This window comes from Pongo pygmaeus, chromosome 15, assembly GCF_028885625.2.
Source record: "Pongo pygmaeus isolate AG05252 chromosome 15, NHGRI_mPonPyg2-v2.0_pri, whole genome shotgun sequence".
Lineage (NCBI taxonomy): Eukaryota > Metazoa > Chordata > Mammalia > Primates > Hominidae > Pongo > Pongo pygmaeus.
Window position 1 is genome coordinate 35,931,768 of NC_072388.2, and position 23,215 is coordinate 35,954,982.

Consider the following 23,215-nt stretch of genomic DNA (forward strand, 5'->3'; position numbering starts at 1 on the left):
CATAATAGCTAAATGTTCTACAATATTACTGCTAAATCAACAGGAAACCAATTGATCTTGAGGAAAGGTTAATTAATTTGGGCGACAGGTCTTCTACTTTGGCCAGCATTGAAAGGAATTTGTATTGATCTCGGCAGTTTTTTGCAAAGAAACTTAAGCATGTTTGTGGAATTGAGACCAATTTTTTTAAAATGCCAAAACAAGGGCTTACATTTTTATCACTTCAGGACTTCTTTTCTGTTATGGCTCGTTCAAATCTGTTAGACTTCTAAGAAATATAATGTTTTTTATGCTTTCAGTGAAATCAATTAGGTATCTAGCCTTCAGAAAATGAAAACAGAGGTTGGGAGCTTTACTAAGATCTTGTTTGTTTTAATCCCTCCTTCCCTAATAATTCTCATCAGTTTATCCTGCATGAGGGGGATCACAAAGGGACAATGGAAATTAAATTTTGCCTTTGATGTAAACACTGTATTAGCCATCATGTAGAAAATGGACGGAGCTGCCTTCTACTTCCGAACACTTGTGAGTCGTTTAGTTTTTGCTGAATAGAACTGGTGAGCTTTTCTTCTTCCCTATCTTTGGTTCTCTTTTTGTCACCTTAAAAATGTTTCATACCTGCCGTTCCTAAATGCAAGGTGAGAGTAACAATTGCACCTCCCCTCCCCCCTGTCCTATGCTCACTCCCAAAACATTTGTTTTTTTCTTTTTTGTAAAAATGTTTGCTCGGTAGCGTTGGTGGGTCCGAGGGCCACCGGAGCTGTACACTTGGGTCAGGAGGAAGGCTTTCCCTCCTCGCCCCTCTTCGCCCCCTCCCTCCCCTCCCCGGGGACCCCTCCCCCATCTCGGGCGAAATTCCTAAGACCAGCGAGCAGGAGCACCGCGGCGGGACGGTCAGCAGCCCCTTTCCGGCCCTGGTCTTCGGGAGCTAGCGAGGTGAAGAAATGTGGAAACACCGAGACGAAAAGGGGATGGGGTGGGGGCCGCAGGAAGGCGGCGCGCTCAGGCAGGGTCTCCGCACTCCCTCGGAACCACAGATGTTTTCTTCCTGACCCAGGGGCGCGGCGCCCCAGCCAGGGCGCCCGGGTGTTTGTGTGTCCAGGTTTCCGAGGAAGGGATTACGCAGCGGGAGCAGCCGCGGCAACGCGGGCCGCCGGGGCCGCAGGAGCCGTAACGAGGCGGCTGGCCTTCTTTGTTGACTTTTAGGTCCCGGGCTCAACAGGAGATTTATTCGCTAGGAAGGGAAAATGCCCAAACAATGAAGAACTATCTGCACTTGTCACCTCGAGACGCTTGCTGTCCTGCTCTGTCCGCCTTCCCTGGCAACCAGCTGTCCTGGCCGCCAACCCGCGCGCGTCCTAACGCGAGGGTGGCAGGTCGCATCGCCCAGAGGTGGCGGAGTGTGCGGTCTGAGAACTGCGAGAAGCCCACAAAGCAGGGGCTGGGCCTGCAGGCTCCCCGCAGTCCAGCTCCCGAGGCAGGTCTCCAAAGTGCCCCCGTCCCCAGCATAACTAGAAAATGTCTCCGGCAAGTAACAGACCAAGAGCTAAGGCCAACTTAAGCTTGGTGGGGTGAAGGCAGGGCGCTGATGTTTCTAATACGTTGAAAAGGAGAAAGGGAACATCACAGAGAGGACAGCTCAGAAGTTAAACATCTTAGATTCAGTGCGGGCGGGATTCCGAGGCCCAAGCCCACGCCTTTATATTACATTTGGAAGCTGAATTTGCCAACGTTTGTTTACCTTATGTAAATAAGAGTAACTGTTGGGATTGGAAGCTTTTTCCTCTCTTTGGGACTTTGATGTCCTTCCGAGGTCTCCAAATTAGGGTTTGAAATTATTCAAACCAGTAATTTCCCTCCCCTCCTCCTTTCATTAACTGAAGTGAGCGGGGGTTTGGGATTTCTGGATTTTTCTCAAGTGCTACATGGCACCCTTTCTCTCATCTGGGGAGGCAATTACGTGATAATTAAGCGACTCACACAGCTCTTTTTATCTTGTCCGCGGTGTGGAGTGGGGCGATCAAAGTAAAGGCTGTCCAAGTTCAAGCCCTGGTGAGGATGGAGTTCATACACAAGGGCTCAGGCAGGCAGGCCTCTGCTTGAGCTGGTATTGTTATTGTTGATGTCAATCCGAACAAGACTTACAAAGAAATAGGTGGACTGGAAAGTGAGCCTGCTATCAAAGGAGATTAATGATTTTGTGATCCCAAGCAACCATTATGGAGTGTAAAGTTGCATTTAAAAGCTCCTTAGAAGGAAACAAATTATCAACTTTAAGTTCTTAGGAACGACATTTTTGAATCAAAATTTAAAAAAATCTTCATAAAATGCAAAATAGCGGCTGCCCTAAAATGTCCTGTCGGCACAACGCTTCCCCTGCGAGAGTGAATTAACTCCCCTCCTCCCACCTCCTTCAGAGCTACCCTGATGGCTAAGTTTTGTTTCTCTTTTAATGAGAAGAGGGTTCATGAGTCTCCGTTGGAGACAACTTAATTCTATCAGCCACAGCTGATATTTTGTTTTCATTGGAAGAATTTGCAGATAAAGAAAAGTGATACATTGGGGAAGGAGGAAAGGTAGTTAAATTAATATTTGATTTTGCAGTGAAAAGGCTCAAAGGAAACACAGAAGGCTTAAGCCGGTGTCAAAAAAAAAAATGAAGTAAACATCACTGGGAATAAAGAATCTTAAAAATCTCAACTCTTGGAATATTAAATCAATTTATACACTTTACTTGAATTTCTTTCACTCCTTTTTACTAGCTACACATTCATTATAATAACAGACAACAATTTTATTTTCATTTTTGTCATTTATATTCAGTTCTAGAATTTGAAAAATATCATGTTTAGAAATATTCACTTCGGATTTAGTTAAGTGAAAAAAATAAGAGAAATGCTCTTTTGTTAACATTTGATTTATTTAAAGTCCTTAACTGCAAATGATCAAGAACATTTTCCACGGCTTAAAATCTGGTATTATTTTTGTTATTTAAATCAAAATATTTTTAATTACAATCACATTGATAAAAATTAACAATTAATTTAAGTGGTAATTTTAACCATCATTTAAAGCAATTTCAGCTGTAAAGAAAAAGAATAAACCATGCAATAAATTAACATTGAGAAAGCAAAGAGAAATAATAATGAAACCCGTCTGGCTATACTAACACCATGTCCAACTGTGGAAAGTGCATAACACTGGATGAAACAAGCACACGATGGCAATGATTAAAATGGCCACAATCAATAGGATTTTTGAATCTTGGACCACGTTTTGAAATCCAGCTCCCTATAACTTATCTCTCCTCCAACATTGTAATATTCCCTTTTACTGAAAAAAAATTCTTTAAATGGTATACACTCATAGAAACTAATTTTATATGTTATGTGACCTCAGAATGACATGACCATGGCACTCTGCAAAGCAAGTAGCAGAGTTCTTGAGGGCAATTCCTGAGGAATTGATTCCCAGGGCCATCTGTGGGTAGAGAGGACAAAGGGGTTGGGGTCCTTGTAACTTTCGGTCAAGCAACTCTTGAGAATGTATCATGTATATCACCTATCTATTACCTCTATATGTTATGTAAATATACGGAGGATGTCTACACATCTGAGCATGTGCATAATTAAGTCCATACACAATATACATGTATTTCATTTAAAGACATCTGCTATCTGCATGTATCAGAAATGTAAACTGAGAAGCAGATGGCTCTGATGTTTATAATCTGTTTATGTCTTGCTATATAACAGCAGTATTGTCTTTCAATACTAGTGTATACTTGTTTCTTCACCATTTCAATTCTTATGGTTAAGAGTATTGCCACAGACCTGTAAACTCGTAGGGGGTCAGGTAAGGAGGGGGAAAAAGCACAAACAATATTTTACAAACTTGACCATCTTCCTTGTTTTTTAAATAACCCTCCACAAACTAGAATGTCTGGAGGAGAAAGAGGGAAGAAAGAGAGGGGGGCAAGGAAGGAGGAGAATTTCATATATACACTTGTGGATCATTAAACTTCGCAGGAAAAAAAATTGGTTTGGGGTTGTCTTTGTAGTAATATACACGATGAATTTCGAATACAATAATAAAGTAACAGTCTTTTGCACTGGGGGAAAGGTTGTGCATGAAAAATGAAATAAAAATAGTTGTTGGGATTTTATTATGCTGTTGTCGGTTTGGTTTGTGTGGTTTTGTTTGCTGTTGATTTTTTCTCTCTTGCTACCAGCATGGCTATGCCAGACAAACCCCCCAGTCCTGGGAGCTAGGAAGTGTTTAGGACGGGTCTGGAATACACACCTTGGTAGTACGCCGGCTCCAGGGCTGAGGGCTCGATGGGGCTCCTGGTGGTCACCGAGGCGCTGCCTAGAGGCAGGCTGGCGGGCAACGTAGAGCCGTAAGGCGAGTACTGCAGTGCCTGCTCGTATGCCTTGAAGTCCAGCTTATGCTGCTGCTCCGAGGAGGACATGAGGTTGTTGATGGAGAACGGGTGGTTGAAGGAGTAGTGGGGGTCCCCTTTCAGGTGCAGCTGGGACTCGTGGGGTGCCAAGCCGTGTGCCGGGTGAGAGGGGGGCACAGAGGCCAGCGCCCCGGGCCCGGAGCTTATGGGGGGCGCAGATGAGGAGGCTGGAGTCTTCAACTCCGAGGCGCCCCCTGTCGCCGTCGCCCCACTGTGGTCCAGAGTCTGGGGGCTGGCGGCGGGCCCGGGGGCCGGCGCGCCCTCTAGCTGGCCGGCCTTCCCGTGCACACCCCGATGGAGGGGCGAGTCGGCGCTGGGGTTAGAGGCGCCAGAGGGGTCCTTGCGGCTCTCAGGGCCGCCCTTGGCGCCGCTGCCCCCGTTCCCGCTCCCGCCCCCGCCGCCGGCCCCCGGCTGCTTCTCGCACTTGAAGCGCTTCTGGCGGCGCAAGTAGCAGCCGTTCTCGAACATGTTGCCGGAGTCCGGGTGTAGCGTCCAGTAGGAGCCCTTGCCCGGCTTGTCCGGGGAGCGCGCCACCTTGACGAAGCAGTCATTGAAGGACAGCGAGTGGCGGATGGAGTTCTGCCAGCGCTGCTGGTTCTGCCGGTAGTAGGGGAAGAGGTCCATGATCCACTGGTAGATCTCGCTCAGCGTGAGCATCTTGCTGGGCGCCTGCTGGATGGCCATGGTGATGAGCGAGATATACGAGTAGGGCGGCTTGGCGTGCGGGTAGCTGCGCTTGAACGTCTTGGCGTCGCCGCCGCCGCCGGCGCGGCTGCGGCCCAGGTTGGACGGCGCGTACGCCATGGGGCTCATGCACGGGTTCATGGCGGCCGCGTAGGGGCCCAGGCCATTCATGGAGGCCGCCTGCTGCGCGCCCATGGCCCCCATGCCGCCCGGACTCAGCGCCGTACCCATGGCCGTCACGCCAGCCGCAGTCATGCTGTTCATGGCGCCCGCCGAGCCCCCCGGCATGCCGGCTACTGCGCCGGGACTCAGGCCGGCCCCTAGGCCCGGGTTGGCATAGGACATGTTGAAGGACGCCGGGGTCATGTTGCCGCTTGTGGTCATGGTGTTCATGGTCATGTAGGTGTTCATGGAGTTCATGGAGCCCAGGCCTGAGTTCATGTTGCTGACCGGGACGGAGGAGTAGGCCTGGAGTGGAGACAGCGAGTGAAGAGGCCCCGGAGGGCGGGGTTAGTGGTGGCCACTGGAGGGCGGCCGGCCGGGACCTAACCCGGGGGCAAGTGTAGAGCACTTTGCAGAACACAGGACACCCTCACCCGGGGCAAACGGCTAAGCGCCCTCCTCAGACCGAGCAAAGATGTCTTGCACGGCAGGGGGAAAATCCTAGCGCGGCAGGCATGAAAGATAAACGCTCACAGAAAATATGTCCCCAGGAAGATGTGTAATCGCCTTACACGCCAGGCTCAGGGGCTGGCTCCCAGGGCCCCCTCATCGCCTCCTCCATCCACGCCAGGCGGTATCCCAAGTCTCCACCCCAATCAGCCTCGGCAAAGCGCCCTTTGGGGGGAAATCGTCTTTAAAACTCCGAAAATAGAATTAATCTCTGACCCTCTGCTTATTCACTTCACCCTAAGGGTGCAATGGGTTCCGCGTCACAGGCCCCTGGGCGGGCCACAGGGCACCAGCTCCGCGCCCTCCTCGCCTGAGTCTGCAGGCCTGGCTGACCGCACAGCGGTTTCGGTTGTTCTAGGGGACTGTTAATGAAACTCCCTGATAGAGCAAATCACCTATGGACATGGGACCCCCTGAATCATTTGTTTCCCAACAAGTGGCTTTATTGTCCTAGGGGTTTTTGCCTATGGTGACTTTTTGTTGTTTACTGTATTTAGAAGTAGTGTTTTCTACCTGCTTGTAGCAACTGTAATGTTAAAAGGAAAACAAACTCAGAGTTAAATAAGTTTTGGAAAAATAAAACTAAAAGTAGATCCATAACAGAAAGGGCTGGGAGGGGGTGCCATAATAATCTCAATGTACTATATGCATTTTATTTTAACATGACTTTACATGTACACCTCTGCAAGCTATTTAGAAACGCATTTTGTCACCACTTTACAGTCCCCTGTTTGAAAAATTTGGTGACACTGTTTGTCAAAATTAATCTTTTTTTTTCACATGCTGATGTTGCTGCTGATGATTTCAAAGCCTGGCTTTGAAATTCCGTGAGTAGTCTTGAATAATTTAAAATTCGAAAATCAAATTCTACTTATTTTCTCTTAATGCTATTGTATTTCCTAATTCTCAGCTTTAACATGTAAGAAAGTACTTTCGCTAGGGGTCTTAATTGAATGGTGGGGTCGAGATGACTGCGTCAGAATTAAATCTCTGGAAGACCTCTGAGCTACTTTTAAAATCATCAACAACGGAAAATCCTTATCAATAGCAATGTGGGAATGCATTAGGTACAGTATTTTAAACATACAAAACCTAGGCATATTAAAAAGCACTCCTCTGGTAATTTAATAAGGAATAATGATGTCTTTAAGTTTATTTTAATCAGCAAGTATGACTCAATTTGAAAACATGAGAATAGATTTAAATAGGAACGCCCAGTAAACTATGTATGCAAATAAACTCAGAGGTAAACTTGTGAATATATAAATCTGAATAAGTCAGTTACCATCAAAATATTACGTGATTCTATATTTTTCTGTCCACGTCTTAAAAGTATTTTTTACCTTGGGGCTTTATTTTCTTTCCTTCTTCCCAAGATTATCCAAGGCAGTTCCAATACGCGTTTTCAATAATGGTAATTAAACTTTTGGGGGATAATCGCCAGCTGTTTCCAGAAAAATACTTTTAACAGGTGGTAGTCCTCCCTGTACCTGGTTTTCCCTGTAATCCTTTTGTGCATATTGTAAAAATAACCCCCATGAACGTGCCACCAAGGGGACAATGAAGAGAAACAGGTTCTCGGCCCAGAGTTCTGAAGATTTTGGTCGCACTAGCGCCACCCAGCGGTTTTAGAGAAGGAGCACACTTCTCCCCAAATAGGGCTTTTGAAGAACAAGTTTTACAAAATTTAGAAATCGTTTCATTATTGAGACACCCAACTTGGCGGCAGAGCGCTTTAATCAGAAGACGTCTGAGAATTAAACGGTGGGACGAAGAGGTCGCCTTGCGGGTATGCTCCGGCTTTCTCAGAGTTGCTTCCAACTCGCATCGGCGCTCGCCCTCCCGCTGCACCCCGGGCCCGGCTCCTGCTCCCGCTCGCTGCTGGGAAGAGGCAAGTGCTTCCCAGAGCCGCTGTTTTCAAAGCCCGGAGTTTCCTAAAACTCCCTCTCCGGCTGCGAGAGTCGGGACAGAGCAGGGCAGCAGGTCCCGCTTCCAGGCCCGGCCAAGGCCCGGCGGGGGCCACACCGGCAGGCGGGCAGCGGTGGCACCGAGGAGGCGCCCCCGGCCCGCCTGCCTGCCTTGCCTGGCGCCCACCGCTCTCCGGCCTCCCCCGGCACGGGCTTCAGCGGCGCCCCGCCGGCCGCCCGCCTCGCCTCGTCTCTCACCTCCTGCGTGTCCGCGTAGTAGCTGTTCCAGTCGCTGGTCTCATGCCCTTCCATCTTCACAGTTCCTAACATCCTGGAGCCACCCTGCCCAATACAACCATCCAGCCCTGTGCGAAGCGACGGGCGGCCGCGCGGCGCGGGGCGGGGGAGGGGAGCTGAGCAGCTGCAGTCACCCGAGCGCCCGCGCGGGCCCAACGCCACCCGGGCGAAGAGGAAGCCCAGAGCCGCGGGGCGCGGCGTGCGCGGCGGCGGCGGCGGCGGCGGCGGCGGCGGCGCGGCGGGCGGGGGCAGCGCCGGGGGCAGGCGGCTGCCGCGGAGCGCGGCGCCGGGGAGCGCCTCCGCGGGAAGTGAGCGGGCGGCCTCTGCGAGGCGAGTGCAGTTGAGCTGATGTGGATCTTACGTCGCTCGAGTGCCCACCTCCTCGTCCTCTCCCCATTTGTCCGCCGCACAAAGACGCTCGCACCTACAAAGCCCGAGGTGCACCTGCAAGGCGGCCGCCCGCCAGTCCGGCCGCCGCGCCTCCCGCCCCGCCGCGCCACCGCTGCGCGCGCCCCCTCCCCCGCGACCCCTCCCCCAAGCGGGGCCCTCACTTTGTTTGCAAAGCAGTGTAATTGGTTTAGGCCCGGAGGCTAGGGAAAGAGGGAAATGGGGTGGGAGGGGGTGTAACCCCCTTTGGAAAAAGAAAAAATAGGCGGGGCCAGGCGGACGGGCGGGCTAGGGCTCTGGGTGGGAACCTCGCAGCCGGAGAATTCTGGCCGGGGGCGGTGGCGTCGGAGACTGGGCTTAGAGACCTTGTGGGCTAAGTGACCCCGGGGTCCCTCCCCAGAGGTACATGCCACCTTCTGAGCGCGGGCTGCGGCCCAGTCTCGCACCCCTCCTGCTCTTTGCTTCCTCCCTCCTGATTCCTGACCCAAAGTTCAACCCCGGGAGACTAGAGAATACAGACTTTTTTTGTCTCTCTTTCCTCCTGAGAGCTTCAGACTAGAAAAGGGAAAAAGCCCCACTTTTGCTTCGTCACTAGAAACCAGGTCATCTGAGTCAGCCGAGCCAAGTGACGTTAGGCCGACCCGGGCCCCGGGCTAGCAGAGCGGAGGCGCTGCCACGAAACTCGTACCTGCGGCTAAGAGCAGGTGAGTCACAGCACCGGTTTATATCTTTATGACATAACTTTTTTTTTTTTTTGTTCCGCCTCGGTCCGCTCCTCTCCCCTTGTCATCTGTAGCTACCACAAAGAGGAGGAAACTGAGAACAGATGTCTGTGTGATAGGGCAGGCGGACCCAAGTCGGGCCGTCCTCCCTCTGCCGGGCTCCTCCTCCCGCCCCCCTTCAGCCGCTTCAGGGACTGAGCTGGAGACGACCGTCTGGTTTCTGATAGGAAAAGGTCAGGGGGAGGGGACATCTCCCATAACACGCGCGTTAGCTGGGAGAGCAAGGGCCTGGGCGCGGGAACGCATCTGCACTGCGAAAGAGATGCCAGGCAGAAGCCCGAGACTGCCCGCAGCGGCGCTTGGTCATGTCTGTGACCCGGAGGGTCCGGGCTGAGATCTCAGGGGCTCGCTTGCTTCCTAATCGGTCCTGGACGTCGGTGGGAGAGTCTTCCCAACGCAAAGTCTCTTTACTCTCATGAGGCCCTGGGTGGTGGTTGCCCACTTGTCCTGGGAGAGAGAACAACTGAAGTGACCGGGTGATAGGCAATTAGTTGGTGATAGATTGGGAGATGGTGCGTGTGTTTCTGAGTGTGTGACCGTTTGTGTATTTCTGAGCATGTGTGACTGAGTGTGTTTGTTTCTGAGTGTCTGTGACCATGTGTTTGTTTTATTGCCTGTAGAACCACTAGGTTTCCTTAAGTAACAATAAAATAAAATCTAAAGTAATTAAGAATCTGCAAAATCTTCTTGTTTTGCAAAGTTTTTAAAATGTTATTAATCTCATTTTAAGAAATGTGTTTTAACTTGTCTTCCAAACAGATACCTTTTTCCCTGTGCTTTGTTCTTTTAAATCTCTTTTACTTGAAATCTGGCAAGAGAATCACTTTAAATCCCTGAACCAAACAAATCTCTTAAGTCAGCAGGGGAGCAGAGAGGGTGAAGATGTGCAGTTAAGGAAATAAAAAAAGATAAAAGCATTGGATTACATTTTTTTTTTCACAAAAAGGGTGGGGGGGTAGAAATGTCACATCATAAGGAAAGGAATGAGTGAAATTAAATCCACCTGGAACTCAGTAGGGCAGGAACCCTCCCTAATGCAGCCTGCTCCTCTGACTGCAAGTTGTCCAATCAGTTTGTGTAAATGTATCTGCGAATTGTGTGTCACAAACTAATTCTTTTGTGCAAAGTTCCCATTAGTAGCTGACTTTAGTTCCATTTGTAAAGTATACGGATGCTTAGCTTCCTGGGCCTGATCCGGGGGACTTTCAGTGCTAATGAGCTTCCTTGTTCCTTCTGGAGGTGATTCTCCAATACCCTCTTGGCTCTTCAGTAACACCGAGCAAGACTAGGGTATTTTCTACTGAGAGTAACAATTTATGGATAGTAATAGCTTTTATAGTGCACAAAAAAGTTGGTGCTTTAAGTAGGGGAAAAACACTGTCACCTTGGGGGGGGGGGGTCAATTACAATATCAAATGTTCTTTTAGGCCACTTCCCAAACCTACTAAGTCTCATATTTTCCAAAAAAAAAAAAAAAAGTTGACTTAAGAAAAAAAAATCCACTTTTCATAGCGTGCTGGCCAAAGCGGAATTTCTCCTAGGCTTCTTCAAAGCCCAAGACCGGTGATGCAGAATGGATTCTGCCAGCTTCGGAGCCTTGATCCAGCTCAGGGATCCCAGGTTCGCAGCCGGAGGATTTCCACGAACACAGCGCCTCCTGTCGTGGAGAGGGAAAGCTGAATTTTCCCGCAGGCGCCTCCGGGGAGCACCGCCAGGCGATACTGGATTGAACTCCGCACGCATCCCACAGTCAGGGATTTAGCTTCTTAGAGCCGAGGCCAAGATGGAAGGAGAGATGGCCGTTCGTCCAGCTCCCAGCCTGTCTCCATCTCAGTGGCCGCATTGCAAGATACCTAACAAATTTAGGAGGTGAGGTTCTAGTGTACCCAGATGCCAGCCAGTCACTTTCCCTGAGGTTTAAAAGCGAATCAGCAGGGTCGTGTTGGGTCTTTGACTTGGAAATGCATACATACACACATAAATTAATGCTGCTGCTGCTGCTGGCCAGTCGGTAGCCAGGTCCAGCGGCTGCAGCCTGCTCTTTTCCAACCTCTTTTCCCGAATAGGCACCTATGCTATTGCAAACTGTGCTTTGCAAGAATTGTGCTGCTCGTTGGAGGAAACCAGGCCTGTCTTCAGCTCTTGGGGAGGATGGGTGGACTCGGGGCAGGGTACCCGCGAGGGCAGGCACGTGGCGGCTCCTGGGGTGTCCCGGGTTAAACTTGCCTGTGTTTAAGACGGGTCTGCGACAGCTTGGGGCGGTCCAGGTCGCGGGGAGGGCGGGCTCCTCAAGTGGGGGAGCCGCGGCAGTGAGGACGGTAGGGTGCGCGGGTACTCCGGGTAGCAGCCAGCGGAGGAAGCGGCTCCGCCCTTCCCGGAAGCTGCCCTTGCTACACCCGTGGGGCCTGCTCCCGGCGCAGTCCCGCAGTACCTGAGCGGCACTCGGTCCTTTGACCACGCTGGGCTGCCTCAGCTTACACTTCCCAGCAGGATCTGGCTGGGAGCCCCTTCCTCAGACATTCACCAGGCAGGGAGAAGCAGAGGGAGACGAAGGCGAAAGGTGGAAGGAGAGGCCGCGGCCTCGGGCCTCGGGCCCAGACGGCGGCCTCTCGCGGCGACAGGGTTCTTCCTATTTAGCAGGAGCGCAGGGTGGGCAGATAGCAGGGCCTGGGCCGGCGGGGCTCTGCGGTGCCCACTCGAGTCTCTCCAGGGCTTCCATCTGTGGCTGTCCCTCGCCTGCCCTCTTTCCTTGCCTACCCTTCCCTGGACGTGGTTGTTGTCAGGTGGCGGCTTCAGCAGCCCAGCCATGCTTGGTGTGGAGTGGTTCAAGTTCCTCCGCGGGCCCCAACCTCCCACCCAGATAAGAAGCTTAAGTCCTCCTTCTGCAGGGGAGAATCGGATGCAATGAAACTAAGACCTGTGGTCGTTAACGCGGTTCAAAGCCGACTCCAACTGGGACCCGGCTCAGCTTAGAAGTGAGGAAGGCCTGGGACGCTGGAAACAAGGGGTCACACCTGCGTGTGCCTGGCCTTTGCAGGTGGATGTGTGCGCCGAGCTAGGGAAGGGGCCAGGGAGCCGCGAGACGGCGGTCCCCCGCGAGAGAGAAGTGTGGGCCAGGCCAGGGTTCGAACTCCGTTCCTTCTCTGCCTTCCTTTTATTTTTCTTCCTCATCTTCCTCTCTCCCTTGGTTCCATCATTAAATCTTTAAGGGGTTAATTCACAACTCTGTAGTAGGTAGGGGCCCTGGGACCACTTGACGGGCCTTTGCCGGCAGTTCTGTACAGAGTCCTAACCCGTAACGGGCCTCAACCCCCGCTGTGTGTGCGTGTGCTTGTGTCTGTGTGTCTTTGTGTGTAAAAGCAACGCATAAACATACTCAGGGCTTTCCCTTATTTTATTGAAGCAAACAAACAAAAACAGCCACTGGGTTTGTCTTTTCTCCTACTGCTGCCTGAGCGCCGCCGGGTTTCTGAGCTGCTCGGGGCGCGGACCTATCTCACCCGCAGCCGGATGTCGGAGCCGGAGCTGCTCCCCACCCAGCCTTGCCCGCGGGCGACAAAACCGTCCCTCTGGCCACGGGAGAGCATCGCCTTGCCAAAATCAACTCACATTTTCATGTATTCAAATGAGAAAGATTGAGAAGGGCGATTTCCTCTGCTGGGCAATCGACAGCGTTGGAAGGAAGACGTGCCCCCTAGGGCCTCGCGGAAACGGGAACCAACCTCCCTCGAGGCCCCCGGAACAGATATAGCGACCCCGCCCAGATCTGGGTCCCCGCGGCCGAGCGCATCTCCCGCCGTTGTGGCCCCCGAGTTACTGACTTTTGTTCACACCGGTCAGCGCCTGTTGGAGGACGTGCTCAGCCCCAGCAGGTCCCTCTTCATCCAGCCGATCCCCCTCCTGGGGAGCGCGGTCTCTGCTCTGTGCTGCTGAAAGGATCCTCAGGCTTTCCCGCTCTACTTTAAAACCCCTAGGGCTAGGGGCCTAGGGGAGGGACTGACAATGCACGCTTCACACAAAGAGTTGGAAAATTAGAGGGAAACGTGACACCTCTTAGGTATCCGTTAGAGTAGAAAGGACCTGAGCAGCTGAGGTCCTACTGCGTGCCACAGACTTGGCAGGGTGCTTGGAGATCCTGGCGTTTCCCCACCTGCTGCTCCTGTGTGCAAGAGCTGGGAGGCTGGAAACCTGGGCGAGGGTAGGTCAGGACCTCCATTCCTCTCCATCAGCAGAAGCCCGCGTTAATGCGGAGAAGTGATGGAAGCCGAGGGGCTTGGAAAAGTCAACTATTTCATCTCCTGCCTCAAGGCTGGCAGCTTAAATCTAAATCCTTCCTGAAGGGTCGACCAGTGTTTAGCTTCTCCGTCCCAGGCCGGCCAGCCCCCGCCAATCCACTCGCGCCCCTCCCCCCACACACCCAGGAGCTTTCCCACGGTCTCTTCAGTTGTCCCTGGTGGTTTAACTTTGGCTATTCATATGTGATTACCCTCGAATTACATGGCGCTATTTAACAGATGCTTTAATAACAATCATATGTCATATCCTACACTTAGAAAGAAAATAAAAATATATTCTGCCGGTAGTTTTTCATTGTATCGGTTTTCTGATTTCCCCCCATATTTTGAAATTATGCTTTGGACTGCTGACTAATTTACTGGCATGCCTAGAGGGAGATTATCTTCATTACTTAAAATTCGATTGGAGAGCACTGCTGGGTGGCTGCTTCTGGGACTTCTAGCAGCTATTCCAAGAGCTAACATCAGAGGAAAGTTTTGTTTTAAGAGTTGTGCATTTGCATAAAGTTTTTTGATTTTCCTTGTTCTATGGACCACAGAGCAAAACTACTGCTTAGCTTACCTTGCAGTGAGTTTGCTTCTAAACAGAAGCACTATGAAGCAGCCTCCTTGGCAGCATTTTCTTTTGCTGGGTTACTAGCAAGATTTGCAGGAACTCTGACCACTTTCTGAATGTTGTAATTTTGGTTGCCTACCAGAATCATGGATCAAAGTAAACAAACGCAGCAGCCACCACTGGACACTACCTGTGGTGGCAAGTCCAGAGCAGCCTCCTGGAGTCCCTGTTAAAAACTTTGCAGCCTTTCACAAACAACTAAGCCCTGCCCTCCTTAGGTCCACACCTTGCTCTGGATGCCTTGCCAGGTTCTTATCACACACCGACAGCAAATTCTATTTGTTTATTTTTCATTTTTTCTCTCCCTTACTGGTCTAGTAGCTCCTTGAGGGCAGGCACTGCTGTGGTTCCTGCTGCCAAAGCAAAGCCTGTAGCATAGTAGACTTTGAATAAAGAGTTGTTGAGTCAGTCAACTAACTAGCCCATCCCTGAGACTGGCCAGGTTAGCTTCAATCAGGGAAGAATTCCTGAGTCTAGAAACCACATCCATCACATCCAAAGTCCCCAAGTGAGGGGATCTGAGGGACTTGATTCAGCTAGGTGCACTAGGAAAACAAAGGTTTTGTGGAATGAATGGGCCGATGGACTGAGTGAAGAATTGGATGGGAGAGATGCCCTGGCACAGCGAACAGGGTCTCAGACACCTGAGAACCTTGAGCTTCCAAACCCATTGGGTCTGGCTCTTCCCCTGTCACCAATGCCTGATTTTAACCAGTATCATTGGGTGGCATAACAAATAAATGCTCCCTTTCCTGGGCACCTGGATGTGGGCAGAATCAGCAGCTCGCTTTGCCCATATAGGGCAGTCAACGTGTGACCCAAAATCAAATATTTCACTTTTCCTCGCTGTGAAAAGGCAACAGTCACACCTTTCAATAGCAGATATTGACTAAAAGTTGAAGAACCCCATGAATTTTCCGTCAGGCAACACTTTTCACTAGGAGCTGGAAAGGAAACATCGGTGTTTAAATAATATGTTTAAATTGGCAAACAAATAAAGCCGAGCCCACGTAGTGAGAAGGAAAAGCCTTGCACTAGAGCTCTCTATTAGTCCGAGGCTGCGCACCCGGCTTAGAGCGTGCTGAGTGTTCGTTGGGGCCCCTGCTCTTGGGGGAGCCTGGGGCTCTGCGCGCCTGCGGGGCGGGTTTGCTCACCGAGCGTCACAGAGGTGATCTTCCTCTGTACCTGCCTCTTAGCTGGCCGTGGCGGAGACAGCGCACTTGAAACTACCAGGCGTTGACCTTAATTGCCTCTCTGTCTTGTATCATAAGATACAGAGTGTTTTATTCTACATAAGATACAAAGTATTTTATTCTACATAAGATACAAAGTATTTTAGTCTACACACTTTCCATGTGTAATGTAATGATTTCCTTAAAGGACCACCAATCTCAGAACCTGCAGTGTTGTGGCAAGGTAATAACTGGAGACCTCTTGTGTCATTTTTTCATCCTTAAATTTTATTTGCCACGAAAGCAGGAATTGGGAGAGACGTTACAAGAGTAAACATGCCTACCTCCTCTTCTGGGCTGCTATCACTCGAGAAGCCACAAGGCTGTGCGATCCTCCGGCCGCATCTGGTGTCCTCGATGTTCCTCCCACCCCCACTCTTCCACCGGGTGGATGTGAGGTTCAGCCGTGGCTCCGATGCGGCGGAGGATCTGCACCCCAACCTTCCTGCTTTCAGGTCCTCTTCTCCAAACTGCACCTTACCCCAACCCCAGTCACCGCGGTCGGGGAGAGGGGGTCGGAACTTGGATCAAGCCTCACCCACCTTAGAGACTCAGGTTTCGAGTTTTAGCAGATCTGGTGTAGATTTGTTTTCTTTCAAATGCTTTCGAGGATGCAGTTGGTGGCGTGGATCCCACTCTTCTCACCCCACTGGCCTCCTCCCGCCAAAATACCTTCCATTGTGAATTGCTGGTCTCCACTGACCTCCTCATGAACCCGCCAAGAGAAGTAGTTTCAATAAATAAAGCCCAGTGCTGGGGTTGAAGGTCAGTTTACACGGCAGCAGGAGCTTCACAAATTCCTGCAGGTGCTGGATAGGAATAAACCACCGTCCCAAGAGATGATAGAGAGAGAGGAAGCGAAGACTACAGAAGCTGTGTGGAGATGCGGACCTGGCGTTAGGATTAGGGTGGGGCAGCATGGTTCTGACGTTGGCCGCAGTGCTGCCGACCTCTAACGTGCTAGGGAACCCAGCCAGGCCCTATGTGCCTCCGTTTCCTCTTTTCCCAAGTGAGGAGCTTGGACCTGATGCCCGGGTTCTGGCAATCGTCAGTTGTAGGAACAAAGTCTGGAGTAGTGGCTGGCATGAGAGTCAGCCCTGACGACCTCACCCAGGGAAATGAGGAACCCGTGTGAACCTAAGAAGGAAACCGCTATGGTGGTGGTGGTGGTGGGTGGCTCAGCTCCAGAAGTGGTGAAGCGACTTTCCCGGAGGGGAGGAAGACTCTGGGATAATTGGTACCGCAAAAATTTCCTTCCTTTTTGCTGAATATCCAGGTTTGTGGTCTATGTTTTATGGTAAATTTAGGGCGAAAACTTTCCTCCTTTTCAATGCCTGTCGTCTCCAAAGACAGCAGCAGCAGAAGAGACAGACCAACCTGCCCTCCCAATTTCCAAGCCCAGACAAAGCCTCCTCAGGGAGGCGAAGGCTCAGCACTCTACACACTCCTCTCCCTAGGGCTGGCAGGCTCAGGCCACTCGTGTCTGAGGCTGAAGATCTCTGAGACTTTTACTCATTAGACAAACTCCATTGGGGGCGTATTCCATGCAATCGACAGTGCAGTCGGACATGTTCAATGCAATTCCAGCTTGGAATCAGACCTGGATTCCAATCCAGACACTGCAGGGGACTAGCTCTCCCTGAGCCTCAGTTTTCCCAACTGTAAAATGGGCGTGGGAGTACCCACCTCATACCAGTTGAGTGTAGATTGAGTATGCAATAAGTGGCAACAAAAAGAGGCTTCACAGAATTCTGGGAGCCTGAGCGGTGCCGGATGCTGGGACATGTAGTGGCAGGCGCTGCTGACCAGGTGTGCCTCCTGTGCTTCGCCTTCTAGATCTTTTGCATGTTGTCACCATTCTCTGGGTTGTCGCAGTTCCTCCAAGCTACAGTCCAGGAGCAGAAGGCAGCTCTCCCATGGGAACTGGGCCACCGGGGGGCGGAGTCTCAGTGTCCACCAGGACCCTGCCTGGAATTTCCTAATTTCCTTGACCGGTGGAGCCACTCTCCACCCAGTCAGTGATGGATGACAAAGGAAAAGCACCATCCGAAGGAGATCCAGAGACTGCATCAAGTTCACATTAAGGACCTTCTGGGGGAAGATGGTTCAAGGGGAGAGGAGATGAGAGGTCTTGAACCTCCTGCTCTTTAGGTCCTGCTGAACCTGACTGAGGTAGCAGAACACATTGTCCTTTCCTCCCCCTAGGTGAGAAAGGGAGGACGCCTCCCCAAGAGTCTGCCTGTACCTTTCCTGGGCCCCTGAGAGTACTGTCGGAGCCCGCCTGAATTTACTAGCTGAACTTGTAGGCATTGGGTGTCTGGGCACGCCTCTCTCAGAGGCCCCGATCATCGCCCTGGCTATGTGTACCTCAGGCAAACACGGGCTTGTGGCTTGGATCTAGGAGGCACCCAGGAAGGAGAGGGGAGATGAGGAAGAGGAAGAAAATGAAGTCTGGGCTTCTGAGAGGCGAATCCATCCTCAGCACCTGAACTTGGGGAGAACTGAGATGAGAAAGCAAGACCCTTGATTTCACTTAGACACTTTCTCCTTCCTCCTCTGCCCTTCTCATGGACAGTAAGGACCACTTTGACTCATTTAGAGAAGTATACTTAGACATTTTCTAAAATCCTGAAAACCCAAGATGTCATTATATCAAGGAAGCTTTAGTTGCTGTCTTCAAAAATTATTTGATTTAAATTCCCTAAAAGTTTCTTCCTGGGAGTTGAAGTCCATCTGAAATGAAGCGAGCATGCTGGGCTTATGGTGTATGCTTCAAATATTAAAGACTTAAATGTTACCTTGCATGTGCAAGAAAGCTTAGTGGGATGCCAAAGTTTAATTAAGACAGACAATATAGTCTGTGGAAAGACCAAATCACAGAGGGGTTTCAGTGATTTGTCTGCTCAGATATAGATATGTCTGCTCAAGTGAAGACCAGAAATTGATTAAACCCTCTTATTGATGAAGTTTGGAAGGGCTGCAGTTCAGCTGTGGATCCAGGACTCTTTCATGAGAAATGTCCCACAAATTTTAGACAGAGTTTGGATGGGCTAAGAAGGTCCTGCATAACAGCTTCAGTAAGTTTCTGAATTCTGCTTCACTCAGTAATCAGGATCCAGGTGGATAAAATAAAATATTTTATTCACTGGAAAACAGAAAAACAACACATCTTCAAAGCTTATTAATTTTTCTTGGATTGGTATGTGGGCGAGTGAGTATGGGGGAAGTGGGATGGTACACAGAAGTCTCAGGCAGTGATCTCTGGCTAAATGCAGCTTCTGTTTTTACAGCTTACTTGGGAGAGCTGTTAGTTTTTCTAAGCATAAACCAGGCATTGGTTCTCTAAGCTCAATGTTTAGGCTACAAAGCACATACAACAGTCTTACATATCTACCTTTAGAAAAGGAATGTCTCTGACCTCAAACTCAGCAAAATCTCTAGTGTATTACCATAGCTGGAGAACATCTAAGCAAAGCCCTTTGGAGGTGTAAAGTGTAAATGGAATGCTAAACATCAGCCACTACCTCCAAGAAAAATAAATCCTTAATTCCTGGCCAAGTACACCTGCTTTAGACCAGGCTCATTAGTGTTATTTGTATCTTTTCTTTTTCAAATGGATAGTTTTATTCACAGGTGTTTTTTTTCTGTCTGCTCAGTGCTTGCTATTTTTATCCTGCCTTAAGAACCCCCGAGGTCATGCCCCAGTGCCAGACTTCCAAGGTGCTCCAAAGAAGAGTGGTAGCTGACTTCCCAGGGGTCCATTCCTGAACTCCATAAGCTTGGATGTTAGAACCCCGTTGGAGTTTGGGATCTGGAGGGAAGCTTGGCAGATGTTAATTAGGTTACCATCGGGAAGGTGGGGTGAGCAGGTGCTTGAAGAAGTCTGGATGTAATCAATGCCAGGGAGGACCCTAAGGCAATGGAAGGTGTCTCAATATGTTCATTTCTGTGGATCAATGGCAGTACAGGCAACTTTTGGTAGGGGACTCTGTGAGTTGTTCTCTGTTATACTCTCCAGCTCCCCCCTTTGCCTACTTCTCTTTAGGCCACATTACTTAGTCTTCCTTGCCTTTGGACTTACAAATGGGTTTGACCAACGGACGACAATGGTGCAGGACTGAAGGGCAGGAGGGTAGAGTGTTAGGAGTACTTAGGCTTCCTGCTTTCTCCCTGCATCACTGTGGTTTTGTCCTTTACTTCCCCTTTCTGTCTCTACAATCCCATCAGCAGCTCCTCCTCCACAGCTTCAGCTCTCACCAGTCTCTGTTAACACCTCCTTTTCCCCTGTTGCCCCTTCAGATCAAAAGTGTCAATACCTTCCTAATATTGCTAGACCTTGAGTGACTCATTTTCTCTTGTTAGTTCCCTTTAATCCCACCTTCAATTTTTTTCCCCCAGGAAAACCCTTTCCTGTGTGCTATCTGTTTTCTGTGGGGCCCTGACTGATGAGGAGAGGAACAAGGATTCATGGAAGTGAGGTATGATGTCTTCAGTTCTTTCCAGTTCATCCTCATCCTGTAAGTCATCAAAAGGCTCTACTCCTTCCCTGTCACCATCTTGGAGTACAGCCATGAAGGCTCCAGGATTTCTGTGGTGGCTGGTTTCTACAGGAAAGGCTGCCTATGGGTCTAGCAGGAAAGCACACGCTGAGTTTATTTGCATTACATTTGCCATTTTAATTTGTTGATTTGCATTTGACATATTTGTTAAAGTAACTGATGCTAAAATAAAATATTGATAGTATCAAGTTTTTTTGACTTAGGCTGCAAAGCACATACAACAGTCTTGCATATCTACCTTTAGAAAAGGAATGGCTCTGACCTCAAACTCAGCAAAATCTCTAGTGTATTACCATAGCTGGAGAACATATAAGCAAAGCCCTTTGGAGGTGTAAAGTGTAAATGGAATGCTAAACTGAGCTTTGCGATAAATTAAGGACTGAGACTTTTGCTAGTGGTGAGTTGTGTTAATAGAAGCAAACACTAAACTAGGTCCAGTGACCGAGGGGCTCATGGGAAATGTCCTTGTGTGTTCCCCAAGGCCTCAGCATCTTTGGTTCCTCATCTCTAGAACATTAAGTCTAGAGCTCAGTCCTTTTCAGGTCTGTGTCTGGCAACAACTCAGTCTTGACTAGCGCTAAACCAGTGACATTATTTAGGTGTGAACATCAATGAGAATTCTATGTGCCAACATTGTGCTAGATACTAAAGCTACTAAATTGAAGACAAGATTCTGCCTTCCAAAGATTAAAACAACGTTTCAATATTATTATTTGAAAATTTTGCATACTTCTATGTAGGAAAAGTTCATAAAAGTAGAATTTCTGGGTTAAAATACATGCAAGTATTTAGTCTTTTTTTTTTTTCTTTTTCTTTTTTTGAGACAGGGTCCTGCTCTGTTTCCCAGGCTGGAGTGCAGTGGTGCAATCATAGCTCACTGCAGCCTTGGACTCCGGGGCTCCAACATTCCTCCCACCTCAGCCCCAAGGTAGCTAGGACTACAGGTGCATGCCACCATGCCCAGCTAATTATTAAAATTTTCTTGTAAAGGTGGAGTCTTGCTATGTTGCTCAGAATGGTATATTTAAGACTTTTGAGACATTTTGCTATATGATATCTAGCAGGATGCCCTCAGAAATCTATGAGTAATCCTGTTTCCTCAATCCCATGGACATACTCTTACTAACTTTGTAATTTGATTGATGAAAATTGCATAACATTGTTTTAATTTGTATTTATGAGATTAGTTGAGTTGAATATCTTTATATCTCTATTGGCCACAATATTTCTTCTTTTTGGAACTGCCATTCACACCTTCATTAGCCAATTGAAAATCTGGAGTGTCTACCTCTCGTCTACAGAATATTGATCCCATGTCTGCTATAAGTGTTGTGAAATTTTTACCAGGTTTTTATTTGCATTTTAATTTTATTTTAAAATGCATAATGCACATGTTTCAACAATCAGTATTTTTATTTATAGTTTCTGCCTTTTATGGTTTAGCACTTACGAGTTTTTGTTGTTGTTGTTGTTGTTGTTGTTTGAGACAGGATCTCGCTGTGGCACCGAGGCTGGAGTTCGGTGATAAGATCCTGGCTTACTGCAGCCTCGACTTCCTGGGCCTAAGCAATCCTCCTACCTCAGCCTCCTGAGTAGCTGAGACTATAGGTTCATGCCACCACACCTGGCTAATTTTTTTGCCAGGTGAGACAGGGTTTCACTATATTGCTTAGGCTGGTCTTGAACTCCTGGGCTCAAGTGATTCTACTGCCTTGGCCTTCCAAAGTGCTGGAATTATAGGTGTGAGCCACCAGTGCTTACAAGCCTTATCTACACAAAATCAAAATCTTTCATCCAGTTGGAACTTGTTTTGTGCACAATATGAAGTGAAGACATGATTTTAATATTTTATTTCCCAAGTATATAAACCTTTAGGTGGGCCGTAATTGTGGGGAGCCTCAAATTCTCTTTGGAGAACTGTGTTCGGACTTTGTTCTGTGGTGATACATCAAAGGTGTGGGAGCTGGAAACTCACACTGGCCCTGCTTTCACTCATACTGTAGTGAACTACAGGGGGCTTCAAAGCTGGATGGCAAGAGGACTGGTGGGTGGTGGTTGGAAAGTGGCAAAAGCTAGAGGAAATCATAGTGTTTCAATGACTACTTGAATGATTTTATGCTGCTCTTTTGAGTCTAATTCCCCTCTCTTTAAGATGGTACTTGAAGTATTAACATTTCCATATGAAGGCAGTATAATATCAACAAGTTTGAAATACCTTTAAATCAATAACTAACTCCTCCTCCTCCCACTTTTTCTGTCTCCCACTCTCACCTTTTTAAAATGAAACTAGATCTGCCAGGCACAGTGGCTTATGCATGTAACCCAGACATTTTGGGAGGCAGAGGTGAGAGGATTCCTTGAGCCCAAAAGCTCAAGCCTGGACAGCATAGAGACCCCTGTCTCTAAAATATATATACATATATATAATTAGCTGGGCATGCTGGTACACTCCTCTAGTTCCAGCTACTTGGGAGACTGAGGCAGGAGGATTGCTTGAGCCTGGGAAGTCAAGGCTGTAGTGAGCCATGTTTGCCCCACTGCCCACCAGCCTGGGTGACAGAGTGAGAGCCTGTCTCAATCAATCAATCAATCAATCAATCAATAAACTAGACCTAGAACAGAGGTTCCTAGCACAGGATTACTAGCTAGGGGACCTCAGGTGAATTCCTTAATCTCTTTGTACAATCTCTTATCTGTACAATGAAGATGATAATACTGCCTAGCTCATGGATTGTATTATCCTATGATATGGATACCTGAGTCCTTAGTTACTGTTTTTTGATTACATAAAGTATTAATGAACAATATTTATTTGTCATTTAAATTGTTTCCTGACTATATGATAGACACATTTCAAGGTTACATTAATTTGAAATATTTTTTCAGTTTAGGAACATGGCATGTATATTATTTTTGTGCAGCATTCGGGATGGTACCATGAACAATTAGTCACTTCACAAGCACTTTGGCTATTTGCTTATTATTTTAATTAGCAGGGAAAAGTAATTTACTCCTGGCCTGAAGGGGCTACTCCTACACTTAGAGTAAAGCTGCCCATACAGAGTGCTCACAGGGCTGTGAGAGGTGATGTAAATGCAGTAAAATTGCAGGGTTGGCAGATCTTTTTCTGCAGAATGCTTCTCATTTTGAGAGCATTCAGCAACCATTTTTGAACACATTGTATTAGGGAGTGAAATAACAGACCTTAGAGGTTGGATTATGATCTCCATTTTACAGATGAGCATGCGGAAACCCAGAGAGGGGAAGCAACTGGCCCACATGGTAAAGCTTTGTGTCCCAGGCTGGATTTGTCTGTTTCTAG

General features: G+C 48.9%; 2 protein-coding genes across 3 annotated transcripts in view; one reads left to right on the plus strand and one right to left on the minus strand.

Moving 5' to 3' along the window:
* Window positions 1–2,899: 2,899 nt before the first annotated feature.
* On the minus strand, window positions 2,900–8,189 carry FOXA1 (forkhead box A1). 2 transcript variants are annotated; one of them, XM_054449039.2, is made up of 2 exons: window positions 7,984–8,189; window positions 2,900–5,614 (listed from the first exon to the last, which is right to left on the minus strand). In XM_054449039.2, the coding sequence occupies exons 1-2, from the start codon at window positions 8,053–8,055 to the stop codon at window positions 4,268–4,270; spliced, it is 1,419 nt and encodes a 472-aa protein (XP_054305014.1). In that variant the 5' UTR covers window positions 8,056–8,189; the 3' UTR covers window positions 2,900–4,267. The 2 variants fall into 2 exon arrangements, with proteins under 2 accessions (XP_054305014.1, XP_063507639.1); XM_063651569.1 differs by lacking the exon at window positions 7,984–8,189 and adding an exon at window positions 7,162–7,747.
* A 537-nt stretch (window positions 8,190–8,726) lies between these two features.
* The window catches only part of TTC6 (tetratricopeptide repeat domain 6), a 242,888-nt gene continuing 228,399 nt past the window's right edge, over window positions 8,727–23,215 (plus strand). The window contains exons 1-2 of the mRNA XM_063651570.1: window positions 8,727–9,113; window positions 19,733–19,812. Coding sequence (XP_063507640.1) covers window positions 19,780–19,812 — 33 coding nt within the window. The 5' untranslated portion in view covers window positions 8,727–9,113; window positions 19,733–19,779. The remainder of the gene's footprint in view (window positions 9,114–19,732; window positions 19,813–23,215) is intronic.